General features: G+C 40.3%; 2 protein-coding genes across 2 annotated transcripts; both read left to right on the forward strand.

The window, feature by feature from the left end:
• Nucleotides 1-12,747, forward strand: LOC111231919 (volume-regulated anion channel subunit LRRC8C-like). The gene is made up of 3 exons (XM_022759192.1): nucleotides 1-161; nucleotides 4,191-4,333; nucleotides 8,561-12,747. The coding sequence occupies exons 2-3, from the start codon at nucleotides 4,196-4,198 to the stop codon at nucleotides 10,805-10,807; spliced, it is 2,385 nt and encodes a 794-aa protein (XP_022614913.1). The 5' UTR covers nucleotides 1-161; nucleotides 4,191-4,195; the 3' UTR covers nucleotides 10,808-12,747.
• Nucleotides 12,748-13,557: 810 nt separating this feature from the next.
• On the forward strand, nucleotides 13,558-18,429 carry LOC111232031 (volume-regulated anion channel subunit LRRC8D-like). The gene is made up of 2 exons (XM_022759367.1): nucleotides 13,558-13,701; nucleotides 15,728-18,429. Exon 2 carries the CDS (start codon nucleotides 15,730-15,732, stop codon nucleotides 18,283-18,285), a length of 2,556 nt encoding a protein of 851 aa, XP_022615088.1. The 5' UTR covers nucleotides 13,558-13,701; nucleotides 15,728-15,729; the 3' UTR covers nucleotides 18,286-18,429.
• The last annotated feature ends 4,831 nt before the right edge of the window (nucleotides 18,430-23,260 follow it).

The following is a 23,260-nucleotide window of genomic DNA, read 5'->3' on the forward strand; positions in this document are numbered from 1 at the left end:
GAGGCTGACAGCAGCTTCATGCCTGCATGCTCTGTCCGAGGATCCGGGAAGGTTGGCGGACTGGAGCAGAAGGGGGACGGCGCACATCATGATCCGAAACCTCATCGCATGAAAAGCCGTACCGCTCAGATCCTCACGTCCAGCTCTCATCTAAAAGAAAGGTAAATAACAAACATCGTAATGATCTTGACACAACAGAGAACATGTTATGATATACAGAGAACAATAGCGTAAAACGCAGTCGGCGGAGCGTCTCACCAAACTAGTTTACACTCAAGATTACCGTTAACCTCGTGCCGTTTATATTATAGTGAATATGTATTAGTTTGTGTCCACGAGGCTGAAATCCGCGTCCGAAGCGATCAACTCTCAGCCGCGGCAGTGCACCCCTACATTCAGGCTACCCCCAGTTGTTAAGGTCGAACTCAACCGGATGACTTATTGATGCTTTGTGCCGATCACAGGATGAATCACAGCTGTTGTGACTGTGTTAGCACTTTTACTGGAGCGTCTATATATTCAATGTAAAGTCTACTAAAGTGTGCCTTTTTTTTTTTTTCTTTTTTTCTTCTTCTTCTGCAATGCGGGTGGTTTTTTTCCATATCCTTAACGAGACAGGACTTTTTGTGTTCCTGAGGCTGGGTGTGTTCCAAACATGTCTGTTTTTGGATATCTGGGATTCAGGCAAATTTCCTGTCAGGAAGGGACAAGGATATGGCCTGGTCAGCCCAACTCAATGGCTGACTCATCCAGTGGAAGACAGGATTTTTCCTAAGTAGCTATTACTAACTGTGGGCTTCAGATACTGACCCAAAAGCCTCTTTACTCCCCTTTTCTCTCAGCTGTTTATTTAGTTTTGTCATGAATCCCATTATTGTGACAGCCAAATTACAAAAAAACAAACCAACTAACTAATTTTCTCACTTGCCACTTTCGATATCAAGCCATGTAAATAGATTTGATCTTATTAGGCCAAGTTCACTCATTTTTATTTATTTATTTATTTTTTTTACCTTAACCTTAAAGGGGCCCTCAGAGTTGACTCAGCTTTCAGCTTGAGACTTGTAACAGGAATCCTGCTTTATGAACTGGAGGTGTGTGGTTCGAAAGAAGTGGGTGTTTGGGAGGCAGAAAGGATCTCATTTAAAACACCACAGAGTTGCGTTATGTGAAAAGCAAGATCCAGTGTTTTTGGAGCATTGATAAAAGTCGGGATATTTTGACCCTTTTGATTCTTTATTATTCTATGTAATCTGGGTCTTGTGAGTTCTCCTCTTTAGGGAAGTGCTTTTTTTTGACAGAAACTGTAGACAGAGGCAGGAAAGGCATAGAGAGAGAGAGAGAGAGAGAGAAAGAGAGAGAGAGGGAGGGGGGGGGTGACATGAAGCAATGGTCCCAGTTAGGACTCCGCTCACACTCTGCTAGGTGAGCTACCAGGACGCCCCATAGAAGTTCAACATTAAATTGCTGGATTACCCCTTTAATACGATAGTACAATGAGGGAGTTTGTTTTTGGCGAGGCCACAGCCCTGAAAAATGACCTCTCAAAAGAACCTTTCCCTACCCGTCAACTCAACACTAGTAAAAGTTAATAAACCATAATTTAATAATATTCAAGAACAGTAGAAGTCGCACATCAAAATGTACTTAAATACTCAAACTCAAATATCAAAAGTAGAAAGTACACATTATGCCAATAGCTGCTTTCAGAGTGTCAGAAAACAGTACGTTATAATGCAGGATTTGTATTACTGATGTATTAATGCATTTTAATGTTGCAGCTGGTTGAAGTGAAGCCATTTGTAACTAGTTTATATAATGTTGACTTTTCTCATCTACCGATTTTATCTGCAAGAGGTTCCCAACCCTATTATGGTGCTAATTACTGTGATCTTGGCACAGTCCATGCTGCAATTTCCCTCATCTCTCCTTGCCTTGCCCCAAACAAAAATATACAGATTCTGAACAAAGTTATCACTCGGTCCTCGGTCAGGCCTTTCACTGTTCAGCAGTACATGAAATCTGTGTGAGGGCAGTTGGTCCGGTTGATAGAAAAACGATGATGATTGGGGAACCCCTGACATACGTCGATGTTATGTTCAGCATGTAAAATCCTAATCTTCAAAGTAACTGGAGACTAAAACTATCAAATAAATTTAATAGATTCAAATCTCCATTTTACACTCTGAAATCTTGTGGGGTAGAAATATGAAGTAGGACAAAAGTAGAAAATACTCAGTTCAAGTTCAAACACTTCTTCCCAGTGAACTCTGAGAACGATCCCACACACCATTGTTTTCAAATACAGATGATGAACGTTGTATTTCTTCATTTTAATAAACAGAATTCCACTCACATGGATAGTTGTATCTGCACAGCTAAATACAACAAGAGCTTAGAGATAAAAATGTGTTTTAGAGTTTGGCTGAACTGACCCTTTAAAGTCAACAGATCAGTGTAAACATCTCCTGAATGGCTGCCCTCCGTCCTTCATGATGCTATGACACTGAGATGGGAGAATCAATAAAGACGGTTCTGTGTGAAAAAAACTGAATTGAACTATCAAAAATAAGATCTTTCTAAAAGCCCCTCGGCTTTCAGTAAACAATGCAAAAATACCTTACAGCTAAACTCATTAATAAAGGACCAAAGTTTGAGTGTAGATGTATTCAGCTATTGCCAGCACCTGTCTCTTTGGCACTGTGGAGCTGCCGATGATACAACACTGCGCATTACAGTCTCGCACCTTGTAGACTATGCAGTACAGCTGCTTAGACTTTTAGACACACAGACTGTTTTTCTTGTGTGTTTTAATACAAAACTCACCAGTGTTTAAACAGAATTTTCATCACTGAGGCCTTTTCGTTTTGAATGACACTGCAGCCGACCGACTGCCAGACTGGTATTGGAAACAAGACACTTGCAGCTGTAGTGTGCATTTTATAGATGGTGACCACAGGCAATGCGAGCAGATAGCAGCATCAGGAGCACACCACTATTTCATGCTGCTGCTGTTAACAAAGGCAGGTTTTTAATAGTCTTTTAAGAGATTAATTGTTTCAGGAGCTTGCTGTGTGTAAACCACCAGAGGGCTGAGATCTGGTTTTCATCAGCGGTCGTGTTCATTAATCACCAGGTGTGAAGCCATTTTACAAATAGGCGTCTTGAACTATGACGTGAATGTCCAAACACTTGTTGCAAGCTTTACAGAATGAGTCATTTATTTAGTCTTATGTGGGCACTGGCTTTTAAATGATTACATTTCTAATGTGGATAATGTTGAAGCTCCGCTAGAGAGGGAGGAAACACTCTGTATTTTACTGGGCTCTGTTTTCCACTGAGCTGATATCAAAGGGAACAAAATGAAAAAGTTAAAGAGTTTTCTTTTTCACAGTCACACTGCCAACATGCTGATGTTTAGCAGGTATTATGTTCACCATAGTTTACGCTGAGGCTGATGGGAATGTCATTAGTTGTGGTGTAGTCCCCGAACCTAAACCACCATTTAGGTCGTTTGTCCCTACCCTCGGATACAACCCATAGCGACAGGTGTACCGGACCTCTGTCGTCATGGTAACAATAATACAACCTGCAGACAAACTGGAGCTTTGTTGTCATGATATGGTTGTGGAACGGTCAAGGTTTGTTTCGGTTTAGGGACAAAAACTTATCACTTGGGTCGAGGACACGATCGTGGTTTGTGTTAAAATAAGTACTTACTTAAGGTTAGAGGACCTTTGTTGTCATAGAGACAATAATAAACACTTGTTGGTTGTGGCTTGGTCATGGATAAAGGATGCTTTCACACAGGAATATGAACGGTGGTTTCCTGTGTGAATTGTCAATCCATCATCCACCCCAACCTCCTCTGAACGTTTGATTGATTGAACGGTTGATTGGCATGTGATTAGTTTGTGCCGATATTTGGGCTCAAACCAAAGTATTGGACAAGCTGAAAATGTGACCTGTCGATGGCAATTGGTGACAAATGGAGGGTTTTGCCCAAGTGAATACAATTCAACCTCAGCGGGAACGCTCAAACGCTCGACTGTTCTGAGTTGTTATAAACCGGAATATCCTTTATACTGAGATGAATAATGTAATATTTCAACCCTCCATGGCCAAATCATTTACCCATTGTACTGACTGAAGGTCATTGCTAATTTTGCTTTGTTTTGTTTTTGTAACAGGCATCATGATTCCTGTGATGGAATTCCGGCAGTTCTCTGAACAGCAGCCAGCGTTCAGGGTCCTGAAGCCATGGTGGGATGTGTTCACCGACTACCTGTCTGTAATCATGCTCATGATCGGTGTGTTTGGATGCACTCTTCAGGTCAGTAACACCGTGATGTCTCTACTTGAGAGAACAGGATCTACTATGGGCTCAAAGAAGGGTCAATAAGACTCTGGGCTTGTAAAGTGATGTTCTCAAATAATTCCCAAGTTTGTAGATGTAGATCAGCCTTCGTAAAACCTGTAAAATAAGTCTGCATCTGAGAAGTTGAAAATTTGTTGAAAAGATTCGTATTTGTGAAATAAAATGAGACTGTGAATAAAATCTGTGAACAAATGATATCAGTGGTGAGGTAACTAAAAAAGACTGGGGAAAAAAAGATATTTTGTGAACGTCTGTGTACAGATACGAAGTAGAAAACTGCATGTAAATCTCAGCTGTGTGTGACGCTGTAATTACAAGTGTGAATTCTGACTCTGTCTTTACACCTGAATCTGATTGGATTATTGACTCTCCGATCAGAAAGCGGAGCCCAATCAGAGGGCAGGTGTTTACCTGAAAGATGTGGTAGATTTTTTAGATGGACAACAAGCACTGGCTCTTCCACGGCCCGGGTTGTTTTTCATAGATACACAGCACAATAAATCATCAAATATAATTAAACCCACCTGGACCACAGAAGAGTCCACCTCGTCGTCCATCTTGAAAATCTAGAAAACCACAGATGTGAACAAAATAACTTCTTTGTTCACAGTGTCTTTGTGTGACGTGCCTTGAGATAAAGTATGTTGTGAATTGGCGCTTTACAAATAATAATTGACTTGACAAATTGACTTGACTTGACATCACCACTGATATCATTTGTTTACACATTTCATTCATCTACTAAGACATCTTTTCTACAAATATGGACGTTTTCTGCACATGCACAAACTTCTCATGCAGATTTATTCTACATGTTTACAAAGGTTGATCTACGACAACACACTTTGGGATTATTTGTGAACATCACTTTACAAGCTTGAAAGAGTACTGACCCTAATTTGAGCCCGTGCACTACAGTCGCGTGTTGCTTTTGGAACGGCTCGTGCTGCGTGTTTCCCCTTCAGAACCGTAAACATGTCTTTGTTAGTAATGGAGAAGTGTACTGTAGCTCATGCACGCTAATGTAACATGAGTTTGAACTGCAGCATGTTTATGAGATGAAAGGGAGCTGCACTACAATTTCTTTTCATTAAACCTAGTCTAATTGAAACTACTAGAGCAAGATCTATGATGGAACATTACTGCTCTGCCTTCTGCATTGGCTCCAGCTCAAAACCACTGAGTCCCTGCTTTTACAACCCGGACTGTGAGCAGCAAAGGAAGCATTCAGGCCATCAGGAGTGTAGCAGTGGAAACATTTACCCACCCAAGCCCCTTTTAGTAAACACTAGATTCCAAGCTCCTGTGGCCCGGAGCTTGACTTGTGCCTCTGTGTGGAACGGGAATGCTTTTTGGCTGTTTGGCTGAGTAAATCCTGGAAATTATATCAAAACATTTTTGAAAAAACTGTTAACAGGATATTTATGAGTGTGGGAGCAGCCATTGTTTCCCAGTCTCACTATACCAATGTTTGGACTTTATGTGGTGTGTGTAAATGGGGTCAGCAATTCATTTTGTAGCCAGGTTTACTTTATAAGTCAGAGCGTTGTCAGTATGTCGTGTGGTGTAATTACTTCATGGCCTGAAACAATAATCTCTGCACTTAGAGTTAGAGAGAGAGAGAGAGAGAGAGAGAGAGAGAGAGAAAGAGAGAGAGAGATAGAGAGAGAGAGAGAGAGAGAGAGAGAGAGAGAGGAGAGAGATGTTGTTTGTAAAATTCTGCAGATCAGCTCTTCAGAGATTTCAGCTGACCTGACTTTGCATTTGAATCTGTGATGTGCCGCAGCACAACTACATTCCCTTACTGCAGTTATAATGTTATTCTGTACTCATCACCAATGTCCTTTGTGCACATTTACATACTGCAATAGTTTCAGATCATGTTACCTACCTTGTTCAGCAGCTAAACAGAGAGCACAACATATCTGCCCCTCAGGCTGCTACTAAATTAAAGTGCCGACTTCCTGTTATTAGCATTGCGGAGTCAAATAGCTGCTGTTCATGATTTACGTTACAAATAAACATCAAAGGCATTTGTTGTTTACCAACGCCAACGTGTGGCCAATATTCAGCACATTTACATGCACTGTGAAAACCAGGTTCCTTGGAGGAATCAGGTTACACACATAATCAGAGACTGGCTCATATGCATTGTAATAATGTGGTTACTGTAAATCTGTCTATACATTCAGCAACTTCATCTTCCTAGTAACTTTATTTGAAAGCACATAGGAATTCTCTCAGTCAAAACACACGAAACAAAGAAAGGGTTGAGGGTTTACAAAGAAACGCATCAGGGTCATCTACAGTCTACAAAAAAATATAAGTAAAAATGCCTTAATATACAGTATAATATATACAGTGGTGTGCTGTGGTGCTCATGCTCAAGTGATGCTCAAGCACATGATCTAGGTTGTACAGGTTTCACCAGGTGGCAGTGTTGCATGTAGATTGACCATGGGTCATTAAAGGTCATGCTGGTACGGCAATGTTGTGAAACATTATGCAAACTAGAATGGTATTAAGTAGAGCTCAAACAATCCTGTACATGTCTGTCAGATCCAGATTATTTTATACTGTAGATCTGTGCCGAACTGTACAAAGTCATAGATCTAAACACTGTGAACATGTCTGATTTTTTTACTTCAAGATCAAACATTATTTCCTGAGAAACTGTCAAAAGTCTAACAATGTTATGGAAAGTGATAAGAAAGTTCCTGGATCCGGCCTTGTGACCGGATTCGCACCAAAATGTAATTTGGTTCCTCCCTGGCACATGCCCACTCCCTCCACCAAGGGTGGTGCAGATCAGTTCAGTACTTTTTGTGTAATCCTGCTGACAACCAAACAAACCAACAAACAAACAGGACAAGGGTGAAAACATAACATCTTTGGCAGAGGTAAGAAGTCCCTGAGTGCTTTGATAATTTGAGTGTGTGTGTTAGGGGTTAGGTGAAGTACTTTGAGTTTAGATGGCCTGTGGGCTTCTGCTGAACCTGCTGTGCTGTGGTCTGAGTGTGGTCTGTGATGCCTCAGGTTGTATTTAGTGCTCCGCCGGTGTTGTTACCAAACCACACAGTAACTCTTTGACTCAGTTCAGTAAACAGATTTCTCTCCAAGCCCCAACTCTTGAAGCGATACTTACTTATTTTACACGCTGCGGTGATGCAATATGCTCCTTCTTGATTTTTTTTTTCTTTTTATTTGCAGTCAGGAGAGGACAGGCCGGGTAGTGCTCTCACTACAGAGCCTGTCCTCTTCTGCACGTGCCCTTACTGTCCAACTGAATTGAACAAATAATCAAATGTCCTTTAATAATATATGTTTTAAATGCAATTAACGTTCATCCCACTGCTCTGCTGTCACAGCCATTCTTTCCATGCCTGTGTGCCATGTGTTTATAAAACCAATTACATGTATACAGGGCGCATAAATCATCTTTCTCCAGGAAAAATCCCCATATAAATCAGGTTTGTCTAAGTGGGCCTTCAGAGCGAAAACAGTTCTGACTTAAAGTTTGAGTAACAGATCAATACATGTGAAAACTTATCAGACACCAAAACACTGCAGTGCAGGTTATAACACTACGAGGAAGGTTTCAGGTTTTCAGGGAAATCAACTTTCTGTTCAATGAGAGCAACCCGGTTACTTAAGGGCATGTGCAGTATATCATAGACGTAGCCTACTATAAGTATTGGATACTGGACTCCAAATTGGGGTCCGTTCACTCATATTAGAATTTCTCACTGGATGCATGAGCCAGAAAAGTTTTCTAGCTTCTGGGTTTGTTTATGTGCATTGGTGTTTCTCCTGCTGGCCCCATCTGCACATTCCCGCTGAGCCCATAATCTTTGGGATGATGTCAGTATTTGCAGTTATAGGTGTTCTTTCAAAAGTTTTATACATGTCACTTTAATAATGGAGGACACTGTTCACCGACCTGTTGTTGCTTGAGCTCCAGACAGAAGCCTGAGACAGAAGATGTAAAACAACATTGAGATGGTTTTTAGTACTTAAACCACAAATATATCTTCTTATGGATATTAAGACTTTAAATAAAACATAGCTAAAGTGTAAAATATGGGATCTTTAATACATGCAGATTGTTGTCTCACAGTGTCTGAATATTTATTTTAAGTAATTTTAATATATTTTTTTTGTTCTTTTTACATTTCGTTTTAGGTAATGCAAGACAAGATCATATGCCTTCCTCAGAGAATGTCATCGCCTTCAGAGAACACAAGTGAAGTGGAACAGAGGACGTTACACCTGCAATCCAATATATCGGCTGTGACCAGCGAAATGAAAGGCCTGAAAACTGATCTGGATCTTCAGCAGTACAGTTTCATCAATCAAATGTGTTATGAGAAGGCTCTACATTGGTATGCCAAGTATTTTCCCTATCTGGTTCTCATACACACCTTGGTTTTCATGGTGTGTAGTAACTTCTGGTTCAAATTCCCTGGCTCGAGCTCTAAAATAGAGCATTTTATCTCCATGCTTGGCAAGTGCTTTGACTCTCCTTGGACCACACGAGCTCTGTCAGAGGTGTCCGGAGAGAATCCTGAAGAAAAAGACAGTAAAAAGACTGGTACTTTTAGGTCCAACATCGCTGTGGTGCCCGGAGAAGGTAGTTTGGAGAAGACACAGTCCCTCCGGTCTATCCCAGAAAAGATTGTAGTTGACAAGCCATCTGCAAGTGTTCTTGATAAAAAAGAGGGTGAGCAAGCTAAAGCTCTTTTTGAAAAGGTTAAAAAGTTCCGTTTGCACGTGGAAGAAGGAGACATCCTCTACCTTATGTATGTTCGGCAGACAGTGTTCAAGGTGTTCAAATTCCTCTTAATCATTGTCTATAATAGTTCTCTAGTGAATAAAGTAAGGAACAGAGTACGTTGTGAAGTGGAGATCCAGGACATGACGGGCTATAAAGAGTTTGAATGTAATCACACTATGGCTCATCTTTTTTCTAAGCTTTCTTACTGTTACCTGTGTTTAGTGGCTGTCTATGGATTGACAAGCCTCTACACCTCCTACTGGCTGTTTTACCGCTCACTGAAGGAATACTCCTTTGAGTATGTGCGACAGGAAACAGGCATCAATGACATCCCCGATGTGAAGAATGACTTTGCTTTCATGCTGCATATGATTGATCAGTATGACCCGCTGTATTCTAAAAGATTTGCAGTTTTTTTATCTGAGGTCAGCGAGAACAAACTGAAGCAGCTCAACCTCAACCACAATTGGACTGCTGAGAAATTGCGTCAGAGACTCCAGACTAATGCCAACAACAGACTTGAACTTCAACTGTTCATGCTCCCTGGGTTACCTGACACTGTCTTTGAGTTGACGGAGCTGCAGTCGCTCAAGCTTGAAATCATCAACAATGTCACCATCCCTGCCTCTATTTCTCAGCTGGAGGACCTTCAGGAGCTGTCTCTTTACCAATGCTCTTTAAAGTTGCACACAACAGCTACCTCCTTCCTCAAAGAAAACCTGAAAGTGCTTCGCGTGAAGTTTGATGATATCAGGGAACTTCCACACTGGATGTACGGCCTGCGCAACTTGGAGGAGCTCTATCTCACCGGATCACTCAGCCCCGATGCCTCTAAGAACATAGTTCTGGAGTCGCTGCGGGAGATGAAGTGTTTGAAAACTCTCTCCCTTAAAAGTAATTTGACCAAGATACCCCAGTCGATAGTGGATGTTTCCAGCCACCTGCAGCGGCTGTACTTACACAATGATGGCTCTAAACTAGTAATGCTCAACAACCTGAAAAAGATGGCCAATCTGACTGAGCTGGAGCTAGTGCGCTGTGATCTGGAACGCATCCCGCATGCAGTCTTCAGCCTGACAAATCTGCAAGAGCTTGATCTGAAAGAGAATAACATTCGCTCAATAGAGGAGATCATCAGCTTCCAGCATCTCAGAAAACTAATTTGCCTTAAACTTTGGCACAATGGCATCATGTACATCCCAGAGCATATCAAAAAGCTCGGCAGCCTTGAGCGCCTCTACTTCAGCAACAACAAGATCGAGATATTGCCTTCGCACCTGTTCTTGTGCAACAAGCTGCGGTACCTGGACCTGTCCAACAATGACATCCGATTCATCCCTCCAGAAGTTGGAGTCCTTCAGAGCCTACAGTATTTCTCTGTCACGTGTAACAAAATCGAGAACCTACCAGATGAGCTTTTCTTTTGCAAAAAGCTCAAAACACTAAAGCTTGGCAAGAACTCGCTGTCCATACTCTCGCCAAAAATCTCCTACCTAGCTCTACTGACACATTTGGAGCTCAAAGGCAATCACTTTGAGCTCCTGCCACAAGAGCTTGGTTGCTGTCGTGCTTTGAAGCGCAGTGGCCTTATAGTGGAAGACACACTGTTTGAAACTCTGCCTTCAGATGTCAGGGACCAAATGAAGGCTGAGTGAGATGCCTTATTGTAGCCACAGTGCCTGCTGTTTGTTCTGTCTACCGATTCAGAGACTTTGTTTTGTATTAACTCATTACCATATTTAAGTATTACACTACTGTTAAAAAAAAACAAAAAAAAAAACAGTTGTTTTTCCAGTTTCCTTGAGGGAGGGGAAACTTTCTTGTTTGTATATTGTCACATAGAGTGTGGCTCTACAGGGGTGTTTGTTCTGTTGTTATTAAGTTTTGACATTTTATGCAGCCATGAGTCCTTCTAAAAGGAATAATTAGGCATTTTGGGAAATACTTAATACACTTTAGATCAAAAGACTTATATCTGTAGATTAAACATTAAGCTACAACCAGTGGGTGATTAGTTTAGCACAAAGACCAGAAGCAGGAGGAAACAGCTAGGCTGGTTCTGTCCAAATGTGAAAAATACACCTACTAACACATCTGAGACTTACTAATTAACATGTTGAAGATTGTTTGTGTAATCTATATGAGAACCAAAATATAAAAATGACAGGTTGTGGTTTATCTGCCAGGGGTCTCCAACCTTTTTTTTACTCTGAGAGCTACTTTGACAAATTAAAAGGGGCTGAGAGCTCCTCATGTCTGATATTACTGGTCACATTTATTGACATATCGTATCAAAACACTCACAGTGATCTCCAAAACATCATTTCACGAATACCAATATCCAAAACTCACAATTTGTACCAAAAACATCCGAAACTCAAGACATCACATCAGTGTCAATTTTTGCGTCAAAAATCTGAGTCATGATTCAGTCAAACCTGAGCACACAGACATGATAACACCACTGCACATAAATGTCCATAACTCTGCTTAGAAATCAGAGAAAAAAGAAGCTCTTCAGTCGGTGATCCAGTGTTAGTTGTCCGTGCATCCAAAGGAACAAACAGGAACTTAAAGTAGCTAATTCAGTACACTTCATTTCCTGAAATGTAAACAAACATGGGTTAAAAACAAAACACAGAGGTCAAGTTGAAGCCCACAGCGTAACTCACTTAATCCATGGCAACATATTTCCTGTTTCTTGGAAAAGTTTAGTTTATATCTGTTCTGTTATCTGGAAGAGCTCATCCCTGCTGTATTTCGCCTACGGCATATCAAACAAACTTGACAGTGTAACTCATCTGACAACTGACAAATAATTATTCTGTGTTGAAGGGGGTGGGTGTGTCTGTGTATTTGATTTAGTTGAATTTGGAGTAGATTTCTACTGGGGAAAGTTGTGTTGCATGCTATGCATCCATGAGGTACTGGTAGCTCACAACCACATGTTGGAGACCACTGTTTTATGGGGAGTTGCATGCTGGACTATTTTTGGCCTGGTGCGTTGAGTTCCTGGTGTCTCTTAATTGGTGAGTTTTCAGGTGCTGCTTGACAGATTTTTTTTTTTTTTCTTCTTTTACAAACATTGGACGGAGCCAGGCTAGCTAACCAAACAGGCTGCTAGCCCAGGTGTAGCTTCATATTTAGCATACAAACATGGGAGTGGTACCAATCTTTTCATCTAACTCTTAGCAAGAAAGCAAATAAGCATATTTTCCAAAATGTCCTTACAGCACTTTTTTTTTTTTCAGTGCCACATAAAAACCATTGAATTACTGAATGTAAACCAAAACTGAAGACCTCACTTAAGTTTAGGCTAGTAGCCTTATGCTGTATTGTAGTGTTGCCCTTATAAAATCCTTTAGTTTCTTCAAGAGACTGTTAGCTAATATGGACAACAGCAGGGGGAAATGCAAAAAACAAAGGGTATATCTTACATAAGTACACGTGACACCTTGTCAAAACAATACTGTATTGTAGAAAGATGACACTTTAAAGTGCATTAAAATTAAAGGATTGTGTCATACTGGTGTTTTTCTTGCTGCCTATACGAATGTATTTTTTTAAACAGTATTTTTATGTTGTTGATAAATAAAATTGGATTTATTTGTGGATGCAAGTTCTTAGGTTGGAATTTCTGAATGCCTACTTTCAACCAAAAAAATCCTTTACTGAAAAATGATAGACACCATTTATTTAATCTGACTAATGGTGCATTATCATTAAAGTAACTTAATTGATAGAAAAATAATTCAAGTTCAATCTTTTCTGAGACTTGATATCAGAAAGATTTGACTGCACTGTGGATGACATGTTGTGGGATATCACCTGCTGACTGATGAGGATTAATTAGGCAAAGGAGATTAGTCTATTATTATGCCTGCAATGACACCAAGAACAAAATAGGTGGTTTGAAGCATCTACAACAATGAAACTGCTAAAAGTACCAAAGCTGTTGAGGGGAAAAGCAGAAACAGTTCAGCGTGTTACCTGAAAATTAGAGATTACACTGTTTTTTTTAATCATTTAATATTATAACAAAAGAAATGTGATATAACTTTAAATTACACCTTTTTGCACTTTTACAGCGGTCCCTAACTTCAGTGGATCCATCGTCACATTTACTGTTAACTCGTCTAAGGTTTCCTATTAGCTTTATTCTGCACATCATCAGCTGTTGCTCAGAAGAAGAAAAAAAACAACACCAGGCGACACAATCCTGCACACTAGCCTACAACATAACTGCTGTCAATGGATGACCATTACGAGACGCACTGAGGATGCGATTGTGTGAATAATATCAAACCGAGTACATCTCCAGCAGCTGGTGCTGCCGTGCCGGCTGTGTCGCCAGTCAGAGGCAGAGGACCCGACCATCTGAAGCAGGGTGGGGGTAGTCAGCTAAGCTGCTTACAGCCCGGCCAGCAGGCCTACGGTTGAACTGATGCGAAGAATGGACGGATTCATCACCGCGGCGAAACATGGCATGTAAGAAGAGGCGTTGTTCGGTACCGCTGTCATCGACATAACTGGATCAGAACACCTGAAGGTGCGTATCTGTGCGTTTGAATGGAGGTCCTCGTTTAGGTTGCTGGAAGGTCCACAAATATAAACGCAAATGCTCTGGCTTAGTAATGTTAGCGGGCTACATAGCGGAGTGAAGAAATAATGGGCTCGGGTACAGGGTAACGGTCAAACCGGTAGTGAATATTTTTTTTTAATGTAACCTGAACGGGTCGTGATTTGTTTTACGGAGCCCTGATTTAGTGTTGCGTTTAAAGACATCAGGTCCACCTCTTGTTTTTGTGTCCGTGGATGCGTCTCGCTGTTGCAGCCGGTCTCAGCCTGCTCTGCAGCCGCATTGACAATAGTGACCTTCATGTTGTCAGCACACACACTCACACACACAATAGAATTGAGTGGCACTGGCAGCAAAGATATTATTTTTTCTTATTATTTAACGGTTTTTTTTGTTTGTTTTTATAAATAACCTACAATGAATACACTTTGATATGTAGGCCGAGTTTTACATGATATAAATACATGTCACAAATAACCATTATGATAGTGACTACATGTGGTGGTAGGGAACATGATTGTCAACTCTGTGGAAGTAGAAATCCTTAACAGTAAAGTAAATTATATGTAGAAAAGAATGCTGCACAGAACAGGAGTGTTAGGGATGATTCAGGCTTCATTTGGTCTGCTGCACAAAGGATTTGTGTTGCACATGGCATGCACTGTCTGCACAGACAATTCTTGTGCTCATGAGTGTCCCAGTTCAAGGCCAGCCTTCTCTCTAAATCCATAACAATCTGACAAGGCTTCCCTCTCTGAGCCTCCTCCAAATGAGCCTGGGAAACGCGGCCTTGTTAGAGGACACAAACAGTGCATTCTTCCCAGTCCTCAGTACCCCAAAATCAAATGTGCACTGATCTCATCCGGCCAGGAAATATAACTCTTGCTGGGTTTAATATACATTAAGTCACCAGAATATAGAAATACCTTTATGATATAATGCAATGCAATACAGTAAATGTACTGTGAATGCTAAAATACTGAAACTGTTCAGATTTTATTGAGACTTCCACTTCAGTAGCTCTCTTGATGTGTATTTTGAGGCTGCACTTTGTGTTGTGTTTGGGCTGTTTCAAATATTTTGTTTGTTTGTTTGTTGCTTAAAGAAATACATTAAATATTAGAGTAACATTACAGTTTAATGTGATCCAATGCAACACCATCACAAAGTATGGTGTCACTTAAAAATGTCAAGTGTTAAAGCGTTATTTATTACAAGAGTGTTGCATTGCATTACAGAGCCATTCTCTTTCTGAGTTGTCTTCTTTGTCAGTCAGTGTACATAAACTGGAACGATGAACAAGCCACTGCAGGATGTAAATAATGGATTATGATCAGACATATACTCTTTTGGTTCTGTCAGCACCCTGGATATGTTCTTCATCACTGCTGACAATCATTTACAAAACAGTATTTTGTATGTTGTATTTCGAAATTGAGGTTACATGGGAGATATTTATCATTACATGATGTTTACCACTTTGTCCCCCATCCAAGGGCAAATTCCTGGTAGTAAACATGAATATTTGAGACGTTATATTTGGCAAGGACTGCCACACACTATTAGTTTGGGTCACTGAGAGGACAGCAGTAGCTGTACAACAGTCTAATCACTGTTTGGGAGCTAAGCTAAAAGCTCTGTCCTACATTAAAATATAATTATTTAAATATGAATTCACTCAAAATAACAAAAATAACTTGTACATGTTGTACATGCTGTTGGTCACAGCACAGGATAACTTTGTTGGCCTCATTTAACTTGAATAAGAGGATGAAAGACCCAGACATTTGGAAATTCAACCTCAAAAAAGCATGTATTTTACTCCAGAAAGGTAACCAGAGGTGCCTGTGCCAAAGCCTACTTGTGAGATAACATACACAAACCTTCCTTTCCAATATGATCATTAGGAGAGATTATGTGGAAACAATTTAATAGTTTGGTGAAATTACAAAAAAAACAATCATTGCATTATGTTAATGTGCATTCTCTGTTGCAGGAATGTTCACCCTCACAGAAGTAGCCTCCCTGAACGACATCCAGCCGACTTATCGAATACTGAAACCATGGTGGGATGTCTTCATGGATTATCTTGGTATTGTCATGCTGATGTTGGCCATATTTTCTGGAACCATGCAGTTAACTAAAGACCAAGTGGTTTGTCTTCCCATTCTGGAACAAACTCCAGAGGGGGCTGGGGGCTTCTTGGGCCCCCAACCACCAGAGACAGCTGATGGTTTCTGGAACAAAGAAAGCGCCATCGGGGAGCAAGCTGCTCCTCTAATGGCTAAAAGGCCTCCTGACAGCATTGCACCTACAATTCACTTCACACAGCCGGCTACTTTTGGGCAGCCCCAGCCTACAGGCGTCAGAACCAAGCTGGATTTTCAGCAGTATGTTTTTGTCAACCAGATGTGCTACCATGTTGCCCTTCCTTGGTATTCCAAATACTTCCCGTACCTCGCTCTTATCCACACTATTGTATTAATGGTCAGCAGCAACTTCTGGTTCAAGTACCCAAAGACAAGCTCCAAAATAGAACATTTTGTTTCCATACTTGGGAAATGTTTCGAATCACCTTGGACTACTAAAGCACTGTCTGAGACTGCTTGTGAGGACTCGGAGGAGAACAAGCAGAGACTGGCCGGCGCCTCCTCCCTCCTGAAACATCTGTCCACAAGCAGCGAGGAGGGCAGTCCGAACCAGTCTGCCCCGGTGCTGACTAAATCTGGGGTCACGTTTTCTGCTGAAAAGCTTGTGAGTGAAATTCCCTCTATGACCATACTGGACAAGAAAGACGGTGAGCAAGCAAAGGCCTTGTTTGAAAAAGTACGAAAATTCCGCGCCCACGTGGAAGACAGTGATTTGATTTACAGGCTGTATGCCATTCAGACAGTCATCAAGACAGTCAAGTTCATTTTGATCCTTTGCTACACAATGACATTTGTTGCCTCTATAGATTTTGACCATGTGTGTGAACCCGAAATAAAGCATTTGACTGGATACGCTAAGTTCCATTGCACACATAACATGGCTTTCATGTTAAAAAAGCTCCTCGTCAGTTATATTGCTATCATATGTGTTTATGGCATTATCTGTATATACACACTGTTCTGGCTTTTTCGGCGACCACTGAAGGAGTACTCCTTTGAAAAAGTCAGAGAGGAGAGCAGCTTCAGTGACATTCCCGACGTCAAGAATGACTTTGCGTTCCTCCTCCACATGGTTGATCAGTATGACCAGCTGTATTCGAAGCGTTTCGGGGTTTTTCTCTCAGAGGTGAGTGAAAACAAACTTCGAGAGATCAGTCTGAACCACGAGTGGACCTTTGAGAAGTTGCGGCAGCATGTAACGCGCAATTCTCAAGAAAAGCTGGAACTTCATCTTTTTATGCTATCCGGAGTGCCAGATGCTGTGTTTGATCTCACTGATTTGGAAATCCTTAAACTAGAATTAATCCCAGAGGCCAGGATAACAGCTAAAATTTCACAAATGATAAACCTCCAGGAGCTTCACTTCTATCACTGTCCAGCCAAAGTTGAGCAGACTGCTTTCATTTTTCTCCGCGATCACCTCCGGTGCCTTCATGTCAAATTCACAGATGTCGCTGAGATTCCTAGCTGGGTATACTTGTTGAAAAATTTAAGGGAATTGTACTTGGTTGGTAACCTGAACTCTGAAAACAATAAAATGATCGGACTTGAGTCTCTCCGAGACCTCAGACACTTAAAGATACTGCATCTCAAAAGCAACCTCACAAAGATCCCGACGAACATAACAGATCTGTCCCCGCATCTGATCGAGTTGGTCATTCATAATGACGGCACAAAGCTCTTAGTGCTGAACAGTTTGAAGAAAATGATGAATCTCGCGCAGTTGGAGCTTCATAATTGTGAGCTGGAGCGAATCCCCCATGCTATCTTCAGTTTGAGCAACCTTCAGGAGCTTGATCTAAAATCCAACAACATTCGTACCATCGAGGAGATCATCAGCTTTCAGCACCTCAAGAGACTGACGTGCCTCAAGCTTTGGCACAACAAGATCATCACCATTCCACTGTCAATTAGCCACGTCAAAAATCTTGAGTCACTCTATCTCTCACACAACAAGCTCGAGTCTCTACCCTCTTCGTTATTCACCCTCCTCAAGTTGAGGTACCTCGATGTTAGCCATAACTCCGTCGTGGTAATACCACTGGAGGTTGGCTTCCTGCAGAACCTTCAACATTTTGCCATTACAGGCAACAAAGTTGAAGTAGTCCCCAAGCAACTGTTCAAGTGCACCAAACTGAGGACCTTATGCCTCGGCCACAACTGTATCTCCTCCATTCCTGAGAAAATTGGCCAGCTCTCACAGCTGGCGCACCTGGAACTGAAGGGAAACTGTCTGGATCGTCTGCCGGCGCAGCTGGGTCAGTGCTGCCTCCTCCGCAGAAGCTGCTTGATTGTGGAGGATCACCTCTTCGACTCGCTCCCTATGGAGGTCAAAGAGAGCGTCAATCAGGAGTCTAGTGTTTCTTTTACAAACGGGTGCAAGTGTCTAAGTGATGGGCGGTAGTCAGCCTGCATGGCATCAAATGTTGGGCATTTCATTTTTGTCTTTTCAATCATGCTGTTAGAAACAGTAGAGCAGGGTACAGTATTGGTACACTTGATGATGTTTTATCAACTTATACAGTGAACATACCACATCTCATACAAGGCTGGTACCACTGTAGAAATTTTAGATGAAAGATCATGGCTTGTGTCATGTCTACATTTTCACAATGTTTTCAGTTAATGTACGTTTACAATATCAGTTAAATCACTAAGCTTATATTTTTTACCTTTTGTATGCAAAATATCTACAGTCGACCTGCAGAAATTTGTATAATTTTCCCCTTTTTAAAAGGAAGATGCTTTTAGCACCCAGGTGTCCGTCGCCAATAATGTCATCTGCACCCAGGGTGGATAGCCAATGTGGCTATTTACACCCAGGTTTTAGGCTCTCCACTGGACCACTTCAATAAGTCACATGGGAGACGTTCTAGCAGAAAGGCTTTCTAACACGTGCTTAATGTTGTGAAAGGGTCGATTTTAACCCATTATCTTTTTCTAATCCTAATCAAGTAGTTTTTCAGCACTAAAAATAAGTAAATACCAACACGTGAGACATGAGTATCAAACCCTGGTCTCATGGGATAAGTCATATGCTTGGCCCGTTCATCCACCACAACTTCCTCTCTATGTGGACTTTTTGGATCTTTATACTACCTCGCCTGACTTCCTAAAGCCTTTCTGCTATAACATTTAATAAGCACCTGATGGTGGCCGACACTTAGAACACCACCCGGCATATGGCGCTTATTAAATGGCACATTGCAGTGTGCCACTTAATTTGTGCCATCCATTTTTAACAGCGCAAAAAACAAGGCGCTTAAGGAGCAATTGGGCATTCCATACGGGTGTAAATAGCAGAATAGCTGCCATGTAACTATTTTCACCCGGGTGCAAATAGACACTTGTTTTTTTTTGTTTTTTTTTAAATCTGTGATTTTATTAGGTTTTCTTCAGATTAATTTGATACACTTGGTTCACTCAAATTATAATAAACTAGCAATGCAGTTAACTTAGATTTTATTCGCCCCAAATTTTGTCTCCGGGTTTTCTGCCTTGGTGCCCACAACAATAAAATATTCTATTTGAAAAAAATTAGCAGCGACATGTTTCTCTAGAATCTGTGCCCCCCCCCTTTACATCGCAGACATATTGTCTTATAACAGTGAGGTCTATGGATTATCCAGAGCACCCTGGATGTTGTTCACAGAAACACATACTGCTGTTAAATTTTTTCAGTGTTGTGAGCACTTTCAACAAAATTACATTCCCCTCCATTGCCTTGGAGTAGAGCAAGAAAACTCAGAGACAGATATCTCAGAACTTGGACAAATAAATACAAAACTACCGGCATGGCTACATGCCACTAGAGATGGGTGAGAAAATAAATATATTAATCTGCAATTTGGGTGAACAGACCCTTTAAACAGGGTATTCATATATTTGTAATATATGTACAACCACTACAGTATAATGTTGACAACAAACAAAAAATTGTGAAGTTCAGTGGTTCCCAACTGGTATGGCTTCAGGGTCCAAGAGAGACATCAGGTCACACATAGAAACTCCGATTCACTATATTTCCATCCAACTATTTTGCATGCCAGAGGGTTCAGCTTCTTACTGTGAAGCAACATTGCAACCACCTAACTTCCCTTTTTAATTTTATTTCACAAAAGTAGCAACTAAAATGACTGTATGTACAACTGCTTAAAGTCCATAAAAAATTAAAATAACTTAAAATAATTTCAGTAGCAGTAACTATTTCAGGCTTACTGAGGGTACTGAAACTATTTTTGCAGCCCAAGCAAACAGACCTGATAAAAAGAACAAGTCAGTCAGGAAATGATAGAAAAGAGAAGAAAAATTGGTTTCAACCCACACCAGTTCTTCACTGCATGCTGTTTTTCTTTTCCTTTTATTGTTCAGTGTTATTAAAACTAAGTTGAATGTACATTGAGCCATATTTATGATCAGTCTCTTATGGCGCATTGTTCTCTTCAGTGTCTATTATGAACAGCAGAAAGATCGCTACAGTCCAAAAATGAAAAGCAGGACCAGCAGAACCACTGGTTAACAGTGAGTGTACCGTAGTATTATTACAACCTTATGCATTCCAGTTTCAATAGAGAGATTTTCACGTTACACACTAAAATGATCATCTTCTCTACTTCTTGAAAAGTCATCAATCATGCCATTATTAAAGGAGTAGACTGTAAATTGTTTCTTTCTTTTCTTACAGCCAACTTTTTACTTTTGCGCTCATGTTTTATTATGTTTGCTTCTTGTAATCGATATATTTATGTATTTCGTGGTGTGTTCCTTGTACGTATTCATTAACTCATCGTCTTGCATCTGTTCTTCTCCCAGCACAGCATTTTTTTTTATAAAACCTGGTTTTAAAATGTTCTATAAATAAAGGAGTTACTATATCATACCACTATTATTACTACTATTCAAAGTTAGAAATTAAGCTAAAATTGCACTGCAATGCTGTTTTTGCACCAAAACAACATTTTGAAATATTCTGTATAATTACACAGTTGAACCTTGTTGCCTGAAATACGTGGCCATTTCAAACCCCATGAAAGGATTTTTTTTTTTTGAAGAAATGTATTCATCGTTAAACACCAGAGTACCGACACATTCGTCCTCACTTAGCATACAAGTAACTGTATTGTCTGTAAACTGTATAATCAACATGCTGAACTCCTAAGTCCTCCTATTACAGCCTTTAACTGGGGTTTGTAAACATTGTCACCAATGTTATGTATGCACTACATTCACTGAAGTGTTTTTCCCACTTAGTGTGGAAGATAGTAATAGCCAGATGTATTTCTCTCCTTTTCTATGCTTTGTTATTATCAAAATTCAAAATTACAAATAATTTACTACAGAAAAAAACAGTCATGCATTTACAACAGATTACATTTTTAAAGTTAGTGTATCAAGTTTGTAATTTAAAATGCTCTTAGTAAGCATATGCAGTTTTGCCAACACATCTTTGACCTATTTGCAAGAACAGCCTTACATTCTGTTTGGTATCTGACAATTACAGGAAGCAGTATGACACACAGTGCTCCTATCCTTCACTTCTTTGGGCAGTTCATTTAACACGATTCTTGTGAATGACTTATCATTTTACAAGGGTAGGATGACTAGGCCATTAGAACTGTGCTGTATTTCACAAAATATATTAAAATTTCTTTCACTGGCTGATGATGTGTGACAATGTTTGTGTGCGTGTTGAGGGAAATCAACACATTTCACTGGAATAAATATGAATCAATAAATGCTAGTACTATGATCTTGATTTGAATTTTTTTTTTTGTGATGGTTGCAACATTTTTTATTAAACAAACACTACAGTATATTTCAAACTGAATGATACGCAGGTCACAACTATGGTACGATCATGTGACATTTTCCCATTCTTTCTATCCAAAGCTACTGATAAAATCCATAACATGCATGTCATGTGTATAACATGAGACCGGAGAATGAGTGACGTCGTAGACCTACAACTCAAGAATATCTCAATATTTCTCACTTCTTTTGTCTTCCAATAATGTCAACTACAGATTGGTTTAGAATTGGTGAAGAGAATCCAGACTCAGATAAATTCCTGGACGATTATTTTACAAAAATCCCCTCAGTGAACTCAAAAAATACAGTATTGCTGTTGTATTGACCATTGATCAGTATTATATTATCACATTATCATATGAATTCTGTCGTGACAAACTGAATTTTCCCTCTCAGAATGTCATTATGTTCTTCCTCCAGATTTAAAGGAGGTTAAAACTGTAACACTAGCATGTGCTTCAATAGTTAGGTATACCAGCATGTTGGTTACTATTATAAATAACTGTATCCCAGTATACATGTGATGAAATTGTATTTGGTCCCACACATGATTCACTCAGACTGCATCACCAGGAAAGCTTGTGGATGTTGCAGGAGAGTGTCTGAATGTCGAACTGCACACATCTCTTTGATACTGTTGCCCTCTGTTGGAATTAAATAGTGACTACATATTATAACATCTGCTGCCACCGTGAGCCATGTTGAACAACACTGAGTTGGATATTCTGGGTTGGATATGAGCTAAATTGTTATTTATGTTTTCAGCTGCTAATACAGGTGATTGTTAGTAATTGATTAACCCCTTAACTTTCTGTAATTGTTGTAACTTGCTCTAACTTGAAAAGTAAGTGATCTTAATTAGGTGACAGAGATATTAATGGATATTTTCAAATACATACTGACCTACATGTGTTGACAGCAAGGGTGTAGGTTTGCATACGGACGGTAGGGACATGGCCCTAAGAATATTTTGGGAGGACAATATTTGAGTGAACTCGTTCGCACTGTTTGAAGTGAAGTCATATTAGATCAGTCCAGTGTGCCGTCCAAGAGGCTGCGTCTCCAAGACAACCAATTTAGGCATTCTGGCATTTGACTGACTGAGAGGGCGGGGGCTGTCTGAAGGCTCACGTCATGTGAGAACATCACAGTGGTACCTAACGTCACCAGAAAAAAAATGTCAACTGATGTTATTTAAACATGTTAGCTAGCGTTAAGTAGCAAGCTAACCCTGGCTTCTGTCTTCTGTAGACTGGCAGTCAGGTTGTAATCAGGAATAAACCTAAAGTGGTGGAGATATGGAAGTATGAGTTTAATTTCTGTTGAAAAAATCCCATGAAAATGTCACCATGAATACTATGACTTTTTTATACCTTACTCTACTATGATGTTTTTATGCCATTACTAGGCAATACTATGGCGTTTTTTTAATGATTTACTAACACGCCTGTGTGGCTTCCTCCAAAATCCAAAGGTATACATTAGGTTTATTTGCAACTTTAATGCCTTACTATACTGTGACCCTTTTATGCCTTACTACACAATGATTTGTTGATGAGGCGGCACAGTGG

Source organism: Seriola dumerili, unplaced genomic scaffold (assembly GCF_002260705.1).
Source record: "Seriola dumerili isolate Sdu_G_001 unplaced genomic scaffold, Sdu_1.0 BDQW01000321.1, whole genome shotgun sequence".
In the NCBI taxonomy this organism is placed as follows: Eukaryota; Metazoa; Chordata; class Actinopteri; order Carangiformes; family Carangidae; genus Seriola; species Seriola dumerili.

Excerpts from the sequence above, each read along its gene's own strand:
- LOC111232031 (XM_022759367.1), top strand. The coding sequence starts at position 15,730 with ATGTTCACCCTCACAGAAGTAGCCTCCCTGAACGACATCCAGCCGACT.
- LOC111231919 (XM_022759192.1), top strand. The coding sequence starts at position 4,196 with ATGATTCCTGTGATGGAATTCCGGCAGTTCTCTGAACAGCAGCCAGCG. Across the intron at positions 4,334-8,560 it reads TGTTTGGATGCACTCTTCAG|GTAATGCAAGACAAGATCAT; the intron begins GTCAGTAACACC and ends ATTTCGTTTTAG.